At 41.3% G+C, this 14850-nt stretch overlaps 1 protein-coding gene across 4 annotated transcripts in view; it reads left to right on the top strand.

The window, feature by feature from the left end:
- THSD7B (thrombospondin type 1 domain containing 7B) overlaps window positions 1-14850 on the top strand; it is a 319547-nt gene that overhangs the window by 109303 nt on the left and 195394 nt on the right. For all 4 annotated transcript variants that reach the window (XM_040561821.1, XM_040561819.1, XM_040561818.1 and 1 more), the window contains exons 4-5: window positions 2349-3126; window positions 11461-11712. In XM_040561821.1, the coding sequence (XP_040417755.1) occupies window positions 2349-3126; window positions 11461-11712 (1030 nt within the window). The remainder of the gene's footprint in view (window positions 1-2348; window positions 3127-11460; window positions 11713-14850) is intronic.

A 14850-nucleotide genomic window follows, 5' to 3' on the forward strand; every position in this document is an offset into this window, starting at 1 on the left:
AGTAAGATGACAGCATATACATAATCTGATGACTGTTTTTGAATCTTGGCATTTTATTGGAATAGTCTTTTAAGTCAAAATGACATATCAAGAACAGACATTCAAATTGTCAACAGACTTCATGTATCTGAACTTCAAAAGCATAATTTTTTTTTTTTAAATCTTCAGGTTTTAAGCCCATTTAATTATAGTGAAAGTCAATGGTAACTAACTATAATTAGTACAGTACAGTTTGTGGTGTACAGTTTCATTTGCTGCTGTGTTTTCCCATTCAAGATGTGTCACTGCTGAGTCCTTACCTAGCACTGATATCTTTTGGTGTGCAATACAGACACAAAAGGGACAAGGGCTTTTCACATAGCCTGAAGACTGGATTTATCAAAAGCTGGAGATGTCTAAACCCCGATGACTCTGAAAATCCATCTTGCTTGCTGCCTTTTGACCACAAGAGGAGGTGTCAGACTCAGGATAGAGTGGCAGTCATAACCTGGAGGATGAGGGAGGAAAAGCAGCCACCAAAGGGACATCTCCTGGGTCTCTGCTTTGTAATCACAGCCGTTGGGCTGCAGGGCGCTGGCAACAAATGGTGCACCAAAAGATGGCATCACCATCCACCTGACTGGCCAGACTGTGCTCCACACGTGCCTCCAAAGCTCCTGAGGCAGCTCTGGGGAGATCTGTAGTAACCTCTAGTCACTAAAAATCTGTACAGTCAGGACTGGTGATGCCAGAGGAGGGAGAGTCAACAGTGATAGCTCAGTGAGGTTCTTCAAGATTTGTATTGATGTTTCTGCATTGCTCCGAAGTCCCCATGCAGGATGTGTTGTAGGAGAGTCTTGGTTATACCCAAAGTATTTACTTTCCCTCTTTTACTAACTATGGAAAATAAAAGGACATTTATTTATTTATTTATTATCATAATATCAAGGCCCTGGTTCTGGAAGATTCAATCCTCTCTGTCCATAAAGAAAAAAACAACAGGTTTACCTACAAAAGCATTATCAGCTAGATGAAATACATGGTGTTATAATTGCAGCCATTATGGGGGCTGTTTTGTTTTTATGTGTTTGTTTTCTTAGTGTAAGCATGTAACTGATTCTGGTAGTTTTAAAAATCAATTAAAAAAACTTGTCTGGAGTAACATTTCTTAATATAAATTGATCTATTTATTGTAAGTTCATTTTCTGCCATGAAAAAAAAAAAATAATACAGAAGTTGTTGTTCGTTGCAGTGCACATTCAAGTGTGGATTACATATGCAACATTCTTACCCAGAGAAATGGTTCCATTACGGGGTACTGGAAAGTTTTTAAACGTATGAATGAGATGAAACCCTCTTGAGACACGATCATCAAAATCCCTTTAATATGTTAAGATTCAGCCTGAGTGCTTTCCACTACTTTTTCTTCTCATTTTGAAAGCAATTCTGTACTTTATAGCCCTTAGATTATTTTGTGTTCTAGGTGAATTTTTGTGGAATAATATTTTTAGACAAAAATCTTTCTATTTAGCCTTGTCTGATTTAAGTTCACTTGCAAATCCTTAAATAACATTCATACAGTTACATAAGTATGTTCGTGTGCTCCAGAACTGAAAATGAGATTCGTGGGTTTAATTTTGATTTCGTTTCTCTTGCTGAATGACTAGCTATGCCCTCATCTATAGTACTGTGTACTGCGAACAGGGACGACTTGCTCGAGGTACTTCCCAGGGTAATTTAGAAGTTGAAGCCCATGAGGAGCCTTTTCTGCTATATGGGGCTGTGCTTGCAAAGCAGCACCCTGTGGGACCTGTTCTGTAGTATTTACACTGTAATGTAAAGTCAGTTCCTCCATTTTGAACTCCTATTAAGCATGTGCTTTTATTTCCATAGTATTTATCCTCACCGTTTTATCACCGCAGATGATGATTCAGCTCCTTCCCAGAGCAGTTTATTCCATTGACTAATTGCTCTATTAAGAATGTTTTCCTCTTATCTAACTTGACTTTCTTTTCCTATTAGATTATTGTTCCTTTATGATCCTTTTTATACTCATTTGTACAAGCAGAATTAAATATTCATGTTTCCTCAGGCTTTGGGGGGCATTTTACTGCTGCAGAAATGTGCCTGGCCTGTCTTTAATTTGAGATGTTGTGGGGCAAAACTTTTTTCCAAGTGTTGGGGAGCAGTTGGCATCTTGTGATGTGAGTACATGGGGAGGAGATGTGGCTTGTGGGCCTTTGCAGACATTTAGCCAATTTTAGAGACTAGCTGGTAGTTACTCACTTTGTAATGGATTCCAGAGCATGGTTTTGCTGTTGTTGGGTGAGATTTCTGGCCTGGCATGGCTCAACCGTCTTCTTTTGCAGGTCACTGGGGCCGATGCGTGGGTGACTGTGGTTCGGGGGGCACTCGCAGCCGGGCTGTCTGGTGCACCCACACTGAGGGCTGGACGTCCCACCACGCGAACTGTGACCAGAAGGAGAAGCCCGAAAGCCAGCGGCGGTGCTTTAAGGTCTGCGACTGGCACCTGGAGCTGTTTGAGTGGGAGGTTTCGGGATGGGGCACCTGCGTGCCCGGTGGTGAGGCCGGGGCCTGCGTCACAGCACAGCACGGCCTGCAGCGCCGCAGCGCCCGCTGCCTCCAGAAGCTGAACAGGAGCACCGTCGCCAGCGATATCTGCGAGCATCTCGCACCCCGGCCGCCCCTCGAGCAGGCCTGCCTGGTGCCGTGCCCGCGGGACTGCGTCGTCTCTGACTTCTCCGCCTGGTCCCAGTGCGGTCGGGGCTGCACCAGGACCATGAGGCACCGGACACGTGCTGTTGTCGCTCCCCCGCTGTACGGGGGTGCCCCGTGCCCCAGCCTGACAGAGTCAAGGCTCTGCGAAATGGCCGCCTGTCCCCTTGGGGAGGAGGAGCACACCTACAGCCTCAAGGTGGGGCCCTGGGGCGAGTGCAGGCTGCCCCATCATGAGGATGTGAGCATGGCTGGGAGAGCCGTGCTGGATTTTCGTGCGGACTCTGGAGAGCCGAGCGTGTCCTGGCTCGAAGGCCATAAAGCCCACCATCATGCCCGGGAGGTGCAGGTCGGTTATCAGAGCAGGCCGGTCAGGTGCGTGAGGAGCGATGGCAAAAATGTCGTGCTGAGGTAAGGGCCTCATCTTTGATGTCCTTTCTTTTATATGCTGCTGCTTTTCACGGCCACACCGCGAGTGTACTTGCCTTTCCGAGTTTTAAATGCTAATTTTTATGTGTTTTCCTTGCAGTCTGCTTTTTGATTTAATTCCCTTCTTGTGAAGCTAGCATCCCCGGAATATTTTGCATGCTTCTATGATTCGTGACTGTTTAATTCATTTTATGTTTTTAATATTTCTCTTCTGTTTTTTGTTGTTTTGTTTTGAGGAAACCTCAAGGAAATGGAGTTATATACATATCACTTCCCACTATAGCTGTAGGAGAGGGAGGTGCTGAACACGGAAAGGTTTCATTTTCAATCACCTACTGCATATATTTGGCTGAAGAGGCTAAAATAACATCAGCTTAAACTCCTTCGTTCTTACAAATCAACACTGAATAAATTGAGAAGTGTAAACCTGAAAAGGACTTGCAAATTTACTAGAAGATATTTCTTGGACAGATAGATCAGTGAGCAAAGCCATGATTGTCTCCTGCTTTTGAGGAGCCTTCATGTTTGTGAGACTGATACAAGATTCGTGACTTGCATTTCTTTCTTTGGTGGTGGTTGTTGATTTCTATCCTCATGTGTTTTAGCTAACAGTTTTCCTTAGTCTATACAGGTTGCTTTACTGTAATTCATATGTGAAGGTTACAATAATGTACAGCAAATAATGGAAAGATTTATTCTCTATTTCTTGCATTTAAATTTATCTGAGCTCTGCCATTTGACTTCAGATTGAATTTGGGCAGATGCCAGGAGCTATAGATTACTGTGGAATTGATTGAGTTCTGAGAAAGTCAGAAGTAAGATTTTTGAAGAACTTCTTAGAAGTTCTTGGAAAATCCTGCTCCTGAATTTTGCAGAAATCGATCTTTCTCGGTAATCTATAGCGCCTGGTGCCTGCACAAATTCAAATTGGAGAGATAAGGGGTTATTTTTTGTCCAAGTCGCTGCCCCTGTTTATGTCAGATACGTTTTTGCACACATACTGAGGTGCAAATATACATTCTAGCCTTTTTGCTACCTCCTCCTATTACATCTGTAGCAAAGTACATATTTTTTATTGCTTGGAAAAAAGTCAAGATTTGTGAACTGTTGCAGCAGTTTCTAACATCTTGACTTTATTACTCGTCTCTAATATATGCTGATTCTAAACATACAGATTTTATGCTCATGTAGCTGCTTGACTTTCCTGGAGTTACTTGTGATTTATGGTACTGTGAAATCCGCAGCAGGTTTATGTACGTTAACATGTGTTAGCTGCTTTTCTGCCTTGTACCTCGTTCCTTATCAGTGGCTCTGGATAGGGAATACTGACTTGTTAAACTTTCACCGTCTCAGCCCTCACACTCTCAGTGGTACATTTGCTGTAGGAATGGGGAACGGAAGACACTGTTTTCATACTTTGCTCTTCATTTCACTGCTGTGTGAGTAATACATTAAACTTTTGGATGACAGAGCAGAAGGTCCCAGAAGGTTAAATTTCAGTGTCTCTACCGGTGATCAAGATGTCTTCTTCCCTCATCCTTTTTTCCTTCCTTTTCCTTCCTTTCTTTTTAGCTGATCCAGTCCCCTATTTGGGAGCATACAGCTCCATTAGCAGACTTTTTACAGTCCTGTCAGGCCTTTTTTGTTGGGGCTGTGTCTCAGCTGAGGCTAACCCATCCTTTTTTCTTAGTAAGCCAATATACAAGAGGAAAATCCATAGATTCCATAGGGGATAAAAGATCTTTTTTAAAACCAAACCACACACACACAAACAAACAAAACCCCTTGTTATTACTTGTAGCCACGTAGCTTGAACTTGGAAACCTAAAACCCAAACCTAAAATCCATCATAAAATCCAACCTGTGTTTAATTTCAGGGCTCTAGTGTCACTGATAAACACCCCTGACAACAATTCCCTAAAAACACCCCATGTTAATGCCTTCCTTGTTCCATTGTGCAGCATATTTGCTGCCATTCACCTGAAGAATGGATCAGATCTTGCAGATGTCACTTTACAAGAGTGATGATATTTTGGCTACTGATAAAGAAGAGTAAATGCATTTGCATAACCCTGAAGCAGGGCTTGGCAGACAGCCAAATGTCTGCTGTAAAACTGGGAAGAAGTGCTTTATTTGTGCTTTTTCATTTTCCTGGCTGAGATTTCCTATTTAGAATAACGCTGTTGAGTAAGTACCGATGAGAGATACAAATTAAATTTCTAGGAAACTAGGGGAAGAGAGAGAAATATCCCTGGATGTGGCCTAGGGATCCTAGAGATGTTTCACCGAGTTCTCTGAGCTGCACAATTACTGGGGTGTGTTGGGATTTTATCACCACCACTCTTCCTTCTGCCACAAACCCAAAGAAAAACAGCAGGTGATGTGAGTGGTCAGTTTAACACCATTACCTGTCAAAAGCCACATGAGGATAGCAAACGCATATTCTGCTCATTTCCAAATTTATAATGCAGCAGCTCTGTGGTGTCCACTAGTGGTGTCTGTTGCCTAATTCATTATCAAAGTTGATAAATTTACCTGTTTCTAATCTCAGGACTGTTTGTCAGCCAATTATGCCAGCAAGCAGCAATCATTATGCATGCTAACGGGGGGTTACACTGGTACAGTGCTTGGTGTGAAAGAACAGGCTTTTGCAAAAAAATGGATTTTGGTGGGATGGGTGCAGGCTGTTTTTTAAGGACTAAATGACTGAACGTATCCACTTCTCAGAGATGCAAAGTTACCGGTAAGAAATTAATCTTCACCTCTTCATTAACAAGTTTGTGATTCATGAGAATAGCAAAAGTTGTCCTTTCTCTTGTGAGACAAGGAGCAGCAGCAGGAAATGTGCCTGACCTTTGTTTTCCATTTTCCACCGATTCTCCAGTTGTGGTGTTGAATCCAGAAAAAAAGATCCTTTGGTTTCACGGCAAACCCTTGGGTGAGAGCTGAAGGATCCTTTGCTTTATAAGGAGAACATTGTTTTCTTTTAAATCATTGGTCCTGTGAAGTTTTGAGTGTCTGTATCAGCCTTGAAGGTGCAAAAGAATATGCTAGGAATTTCTAAAGTAAATGTTGTAAAAGTAAATGTAAAGTAAAGTAAATGTAACTCGACAAATGTTGTTGTCGAGTTGCTTTGAAAGGAGCACAAGTGCTTGGAAGATAGGATGGACTGTATCAGGTGCATAGAAGCGGGGAATGTTTTTGATGCAATGTTGTTTAGATTGAAGGATCTGCATTTGTCGAAATGAATGAAAAAGGGAGAAGGGGAGAAGAAAGGCAGAGATGGACCTCTACTTTTTGAAAAACACTAGAAATTAAGACAGTCGACCAACAGAATGTCTCTAGAACTTGAGACAGGTTCAGAAGTAATTTTGGTGTGAAAACTTTATATTCATAAGACGTAAAAGGAGTAGGATCAAAATTAAATACTCTTAGAGATATTAGAGAGTCTTTTTAAGACTTCATTTATTTTAAAAAGCCTATTTTTAAAATTTCTTTTTCAGATAAACAAAAAAGTTTTAACTTTCTATAAATCTTCCATCCAGTAACAAAATCAACCATAAACACTTCCATACATTTAAGAAAATCTCTGAAAACGTTGTAACAAATTTACAGTTAGAAATTCTGCTGGGTTTGGTTTTCTGTTTGGTCACAGTTGTAAAAACCTGCCGAGTAGTGAGATGAAGGAACTTTTTTTTTCCTATTTAATTTAGACACTAAATTGTAATTTAGTGAAATAAGTGCCTATAGCTAAACATTGAAATCCGAAATAAATTTGTCATGATTTTTCTAACTTGATGAGCGCATTCACTCAGCACACTCAGTATTCCCAGTAAGCATTCTGAGAAGTTAGCATCAGGAGCAAACAGCTTTAGTGCCTTTTTTTTTGGTTATTATTTGGATGAGGAGTCTTTTTTAGGTACGTATTTCTTAAACTCTTCATTCCGTGTGCAAGGTGATGGTGATATAATAGAGTTGGATTTGGGATTCAGTTTACTTTGCCTTTGTAAGTGAAAATTCAGGTCAAATTCAGTCAATGGATCGGTAGATGGAGGATGTGGTAGAGCAGCACTCAGTTCTTTTGTTTACCTCTGTAATTTGAATTTACATTATCCATTTCCTAGTGGATTGCACTTAACCACTGTGCTGTCGTACATTTCTTGGAAAAATTATTTGCAATTTCTGCTGTTGACACTATTCTGTTGTCTAGATGAGAACAAAATTTTACAGTGCAGAGGTGGAAATGCTGTGCTGTAATACACTTACATTTAATGGCCGTGATTCTGTTCTGGGAGAGGAGGGGTGTGTGTGTGTGTGCGTGTTCAGGTTTTTTCCCAGCAGATGTAGGAATCACGCCTCAGTGCTCAGGCTTGAAAAACAAATCCCTGAGCTATTGGATAAGGAGGTCCTTAAAAAAAAAGGCTAATTTCCTTTGCTTTTATTAAAAGCACACTAAACAAACGAACAGTGACCGCGTTTTTTCCTTTCAATTAGAGTAACGTTTTGGAAATACTGTCCAATAATAAGTAGGCTTTTTCTTTCTTTTTAAAACTGTGCTGAAAGCCAACTGCTTCTGTAGCCCTAAGATCTAAATGCCTGCCTAGTTGGCACAAATATGTCAGCATTTATTTTTAATCGCAGCATAGGATCTCGTGCATAAACCTCTGGAGACACCAGAACTTAGACGTCTACAGTCTGTGTTCCTCTGGATCATGAGTCTCCCTTTGGTCAGGAAAAAATAGTATTTGGATGCTGTTAGGAACATGGCAAGGCTATGTCCACTACAGTCATTATTAGAGCCTAATGAGTCCTGTACCAGGACTTATTCTGAATATGATCAACAACAACCTGTTTCTGTCTCATTCTCTAACGCATTCACCTTTCGCTGTGAATGCGTTGATATGCTTGGGAAATTAAAGAAAACCAGGGATCATTTCCCCTTGGTGCCCAGGCTGATCTAACGAAGCACTGCTCCAGGAGTGAGATGGAGATGGAGGAGAAGAGCCATGCGCCCTTTGGCATCAGCCAGCGGCTCAACACCACTACAGGGGATGCATGACTATGTACAAGGAGTGGTACATGGGGCAGCTTTTCCTCCTTGTCTTGTTTTTCTGTGCATAGCTCCAGGACTACAAGGATGAACAAGAGGCATGTGTAGGTTTCCTTTGGTTTAGTGTTTTTTTTTCCAGCATGTGTTTTTTTCCCACTCAGTACACAGAAGAGTAAGAAGGCTCTCTGCCACTCGAGTGATTTAAGCTTCATGCATCTGTTGTCTGTTAACCAACTGATCCATCTTAAACTGCAGGCAGCATAACGTACAATGCAAAACAATTCCTGGAGTTTTACAGTATCAATCCAGCCCTGCAACACAGAAAGCATCAATTGTGGAAGTACGTTATAATATTGCAGTCACCAGACTGACTCCTAAAAGGAAGATCTAACCTGAATGCATTAAAGTGGAAAGTTAGTGTAAAAAACTGGGCTTATGAGGTACCTGCCATCCCCAGGACTTCCTTCCTTCCCTGCTGGTTTGCTAACTGAGGTTTGTTTGTAGGCTCAGATTAACGAATGTCTCGCACACCTGGGTTTTATCTGTATCAGATTGTTCTGAATACATCAGTTACATGAAAGAATGTGTCTGAATTTCATGCAAAAGGATGGGCTGTGTTTTTACATGTGTTTTTGTGTTGCTCGGTGTCACAGTTAATTTGACTTTGAGGCTCTGAACGAGTGGTACAAGTTAATTAGATTCACTTTCTGTTTGGCTGTTGCATGCAATTCTCCCTCAAAAACATCTACCCAAGCAGAAGGATGAAAATTGCCAGCTCCACATCTTGTTCACCTGAAGGTCAACAAAGTTCTCTTTAGCCTTTTATAGGAGGAGAGGTGGAGGGATTTTCAGAGAAAGAATGAGCTATTCAGGCTTCGCATACTTGCAAGTCTTGCACATACCAAGGATGTGTGCTGGGCAGAGATGTCTTCTGCAGCCCAAGTGTTGGCATATGTTTGAATCCATTGGAACAGGTGTTGTAGGTATTGTCTTGTCTAGGTTTGGGACCAGCAATACTCATTTTAAAGAAGACCCCAAAGCAGATTTTTAAAGGCTTTGTTTTCTTTGGTATTTCAGCACAGATCAGATCAGACTTAAATTTCTCATTTGCAGTGGTGCAACCCCAGAAATGGGTTTGGGTTTTCTTGTTGGTATCTGAACGGCAAATTCTGATTATTCTTTTGAATGTGAGATCGCTTGCCCTCCATGCGATGTTCTTAGGTTAACTCTAGTATAGTCACTCAGGACAATGATTTCTATTTGCTAGTATTTTATCTACTCAAAATCAGGAATCCTTTCTTATCAACGCTGTGGCATTTGGTGGTTCACCTAATAGCTCTGTTATAATAGTATTAAAAAGGAAAGAAGGTTACAATTTGCATGACTCTACCAGCCTAATGCTCCAGCCAAGACTCAAAATCACTGGCCTAGCTCATGTTCAGATATGATGATTATCACATTTCAGTCCTTGGTTCAATAGCACTGATGTTTTGTACCAGATGCAGCTATGCCACCAGTTGCATTCAACATGTGACAGAGGCATGAGAAATTTTTTTTGGATATAAACAAGAATAATTTGGGGGCATATCACAGGTTTCTGCTTCAAGAAGTTGTTAAAATAAACCTTAGCAAATTCATCCTCCCTGCACCTGTGAGACTATTATTCTAGGTGATGAAGCTGAGATGAAAAATATTGAGTTATACTTCAAACTTAAGAAAAAGAAGTGTAAATTTAAGACACTAAATGCTGTATTATGCTAGTGATTCAGGGTGTAGTCAAATATTCCTGTGATTCAGGGTGTAGTGGCAATATTCCTGTTGACCTCTGTGAGAAATGGACCGATTCCCAAATTGGAGGAGAAGCGAGTGAATGCCCGTTATCTTCTCTGCTCCCCCATGAGATTGCCGTGCAATCCTGAAATGATTGCCCAGTGTATTTTCTGTAGAGAAAGTTAGCTTAGACTGTGTTATAAGTAATATTAAGTGAGGTAATAACTGGTTCCTTGGCACCAGCTCTAGATTTCACACCTTTTAAGTGCGCATGTATTTGCTCCTTACAGCTGGTAAAAGCCTGACTGCGAGCAACTGGAGGCTGGAGAAGGCGAATTTAAAGAGAGTTCACACTGAGTTCATGTACGGTCTTAATTTCGGAGAGCGATTTGCATCATTGGTGTATCACCAGGCAGAAATCAGAAATTCTTAGCTCTTTTTTCCTGGTGACACTTTTTTTCTGGGTTCCATCTTTTTGTTTTTTTTTTTCCCCTTTGATTCCTCTCCCCTTTCCCCCGTCTGATCATTTGTGGCTTTCCAGTGACGTTTCTGCTCCTACGTAACTCCGTCCTCTTTTGTTATACCCTTCCCAGCTCTGTTACATCACTTATCTGTGGTTTCTGGGAGACAACCATGGTTTCTCACTCTTTTTGGGAGATTCCTGGTGGCCTTGTGGATGATCTCCAGCTGCAGTGAGGTGAAGCAGGAGCAGCTGTGCTCTGCTTGGTCCCTTCCACAGTGAGCAGGGCAGGAGAGCACTGTCTCTCACGTCTACAGTTGTCAGCTCTCAAAATTCATTTTTCCATTGCATTGAGCCACGTGCTGTGTTTTGCTGTGTTACAAAATGAATGAGGATTTTGTCCTAACGAAGGCTGGGGTAATGTGATTGAGCCCAAAAAGTACATGTACGGTTGCAGCATGCCACGGTCTCCTGTGGTTTGTCAGGTTGGAAACCCCTCTGGCCTTAGTTAGCAGCATTTGCTTGGTAACAGCCTTGCAGAACAAAAACATTTCTTATTAATATGTGCCTAATTATTTTTTAAAAGAGCAGAGTTGCTCAGCAGGATGTGCTGATACCTAGGGGGACAGACGCTGGACAGCTAGTTCTGTGCACGGAGGGAGGAGAGCGAACACCAGTGGCAACACTTCTCCTGGGCTTGGCTTTTATTTTCAGTCCTGGTTAAACTGGGAAATTATAACTGCACAGGTGCAAATGTGGTGCATTTTACATCTGTTGTAACTTGAAATAAATTAAGCGTACTATTTGCAAACCACTCAGCACGCGAGATAGCAGCCAGAACTCTCTGGAAATGCAGGATGTGCACTGCAGCTCCTCTTACCCTCATTGATTTGGTGTTGAGATGAGTCTTCTGATTCACCCCAAATGACCATGAATTTCTTGGTTTATGCGTTAGGGTAAAATATCTGGGCTTTGGGCTGGGGAAACAAAAAATAAGTAAGATCTCCTCAGCTGTTTTACTGTGTTCTTATCACAGCCTGTGCGTGCAAGATGCCATTCCTTTGACCTTCAAGTCCTGTGTCATCGCTAAGGACTGTGAAACGTCTGAGTGGTCGGCGTGGAGTGCCTGCTCACAGACATGCAGCTGGGGAGAGCTCGCCCCAGGCTTTCGGAGCCGGCGCCGTGGCGTGAAGAGCGTGGCAGTGGGCACTGGGAAGCTCTGCCCAGAGCTGGAAGAGAGGGAAGTGTGCAGTGCAGGAGGGAGAGAGCTGCTGCTGCCCTGCCCCAGGTATTTGTGTGCTTTTGTCAAAGTTTTCTGAAGAACCTCCTGTTTGGAGGTGGTATTGTGCAAAGCAAAGCTTCCTTGCTCTGTGTCTGTGCGTATGTATGGAGAGGGTCACACATCATGGCTCCTATCTGTCTGAAAGGTCATTGATTTGATCACTGTTAACTATGATTCGTGGTGTTATTTATTGCTAATAGCATTCTCGTAATTGTTGCTGTTATCATCATTGCTATTACAATAATTACACTTGCATATAGAAATAAATGTAAGTTACACTGACTACAGCTTATGTTTTCATATTTTAAAAACTGAGAGCCAGATATTCTTGTTCTCTGAAAGAGCTTTCATGCCGATCGCTGGTTCAGAGAATTTCCTCAACTGCGCAGACTGGGCAGGTCTCCACGACTGTGCTTTTATTGGCTTTTCAATCATGACTTTTACATAAGGTTTAATGATTCCCCTTAATCTCCCCATAAAAAATTACAGTCCTCCTTGTGGAAAATGGGAACTGATCAGAGGTAACAGGTTGGTCTTTACTCAGCTTCCCTCTGGATACTTCTTAAACTGGGATATTTAGCAATCCCTGCGTACTAGCTTGGTTTATGGCAATCTTTGTTTTGGCATAAGGTGGAGAATTCACCTTTCTGATCTTTAAATCTGTACAGTAGTGCCTGGCAGGCTAGCATAGAGGGGGGCTTGTTTGCTTTGCAAAGAAAATAAAATATTGCTTAATTTTTTGCGTCCCATGTTCTGAGATTGACTGTAAAATGCTTCAAGATTGTTAAGATTTTATATACATGTAGACAAATCTCCCCCTGTGAATGAATGTGTTTAATAGGAGGCCTATTCAGTGATCAAGTCATGAATTTCAGGTGTTTTGCCAGCTACTGCTACAATCTTTGATAAAGCCTTTGCTAGAGACATTTCTTGGGAAGGCGTAACCTGTAAAAGTGTCACTATATTGCTGAGTTCATTCAAAATCAAATGCTGATCATTTTTATGCACCCTGCTAGTAGAGGAGAGGAAGTGTGTATATATATATAAAATTCTTTTGCTTGATTACATCCCACGAAAAGGCTCTCACAGAGTGATTTTTGCTCCTGCCCAGATGCACATCAATTTCAAAGACAATAGATTAACACATTGTCTCACTGATTTTGTATAGGAGTGTAGGTGCAAGTGACACCTGATTGGGGTATGCCAGCTGGTAGTTAATCAGGGAGTGAGAAGACACGTGTCTGTCCCTAGTTTCTCAGTTCATCTGCTCTTTGATATTGCACTGCATGAAAGTGCAAATGATTGCAAAGGCTTGATGTAGAGCCAGGAGAGCCCAAAAGGTAAGAATCTGCATAACACTGATAACTTTCTCATGGTGCCAGTCTTGCTATAGAAGGAAACCTGTTCTTTCAGGGTATTGCTTCTATGCTATGGTTTACCCTCCCCATCCTGACATTCCTATGCCTATTCCATCCTTCAGGCAACGTCTCCAGTGAAGTACGTGAGTGAAGTAGGATAAACTGCCTAATGACCTATCCTAGAATAATAACTTTAGTCTTTAGACTCAGTTTAATAGAGCCACTTAACCAAAAAATACAGAAAAAAATCTCTGGTATTTAGTTAATTGCTATTTCTAGAGATATAGTATCTCAAAATGCAGGTGATAGACTGACCTTCTTTCACTACGCACACTACTTTCACTTTATTCTGTGTGCTGAGGAGAATTTGAGATAGCTGTCTGGTTAGTGGACTTTGATTTGGTTGTTCAATACTGCAGAAACGAGCAGGAATGAAAAGCTTTAACGTTGCGGTACATGCTGCAGGTACACCAGGTGTAAGGCTCTGGGAAGTGTGTAACAATGAAGAGACAACAAACATTTTAAAGCATGCTATTTAAGTGTCAGCAGCTGGTAAAAGATGTAGTCTGTCCACTTTACAGTTTATAGCCTCATGATTTGGTTTTGGTGTTTGGGAATTGGTGATCAAGATAGTGCAAGTACTTCAGAATGGAAAGCGGTAGCTGCCAGCCATAGAAGGATGTAATGTTAATCCTTATGAAATAATATAAGAAGCCTTTGATGCTCCAGATCTCCTTATTTGAACATCTTTGCATATCTTTGCAGTGTAATAACTAGCAAGATGGTACTTTTTGCCGTTAAATTTATGCCGCATCACTTATTGCTTTGCTGAGGGTTATCAGACCGTTTTCTTTTCTTTTTACTCCACGTAAGATGATGAATTTAAGGAGAGTCAGTATTAGGAACGAAAAGTGCTCTCCTTCATTTGTCAAGCCTCAATACAAACCTGTCTGTTTGTCTTTCTGGCTTGCATTTGCCTAATTAGGTTAGTCTTAAAATCTTTAAGGTGAGAGTCTTATTTACTTTCCCAGTCCCTGGAAAGTTGTTTTTCTGCTGTTGTTGATTTTAAGACCAGTAGCCACTTCTTTAAGTTTTATTCTCTGGGTAAAGATTTTCAAAATCATGCTCCAGGCAAGCCAAAGAAAATCGGTGAGAAGGTTGGCCAGAAAGAGCAAATCTCTGAGCAAAGAGAAGTGTTTCTCTAGAGGCCAGTTTCAGTGCAGGGACAAGGATCACCTCATGCCTGAACAAACATGCATTTCACAGACTACGTCCCCCACCTCATTCATCCACCCTCATGGAAAAGCAGCAGCTCAAGAGGCAGTACTTAGTTTATTTATTTATTTTTTTTTCAGAACAGAAAGGTGGGTGAATTTATATTGCCATCCATGGCAAGGCAGCAAGTTAAGGTCCTATCACACGTACGGGACAATTGATGTAAATTTGTTTTTAATGGGAAGGCCTTTTAATTTTATGGCTGAAGTTTACAATAAATTCTTTAATCAATAGTTTAAATGCAAGAAAATAAAACATTTTAAGTGCATATAGGACTCCAGAGCTTTGTGTTTTGTTTTACTTTTGGCTATTTGTTCTGAAGGGATTAGATTAAGGGTTTAAAAAGCTTAAACACAAGGAAGGTGATTCTACCTTCTTTATTGTGATATAAATTTGGGGTAGTTCAATTAAAGTGAATGGGCATATACTGATATAAAACTTGGGTAAGCACTAAGAGCATAAGTCCTATAGACTGAAGGGACCAAGAGGTTACTATAAATTGGGAAGATAT

This window comes from Cygnus olor, chromosome 6 (genome assembly GCF_009769625.2).
Source record: "Cygnus olor isolate bCygOlo1 chromosome 6, bCygOlo1.pri.v2, whole genome shotgun sequence".
Lineage (NCBI taxonomy): Eukaryota > Metazoa > Chordata > Aves > Anseriformes > Anatidae > Cygnus > Cygnus olor.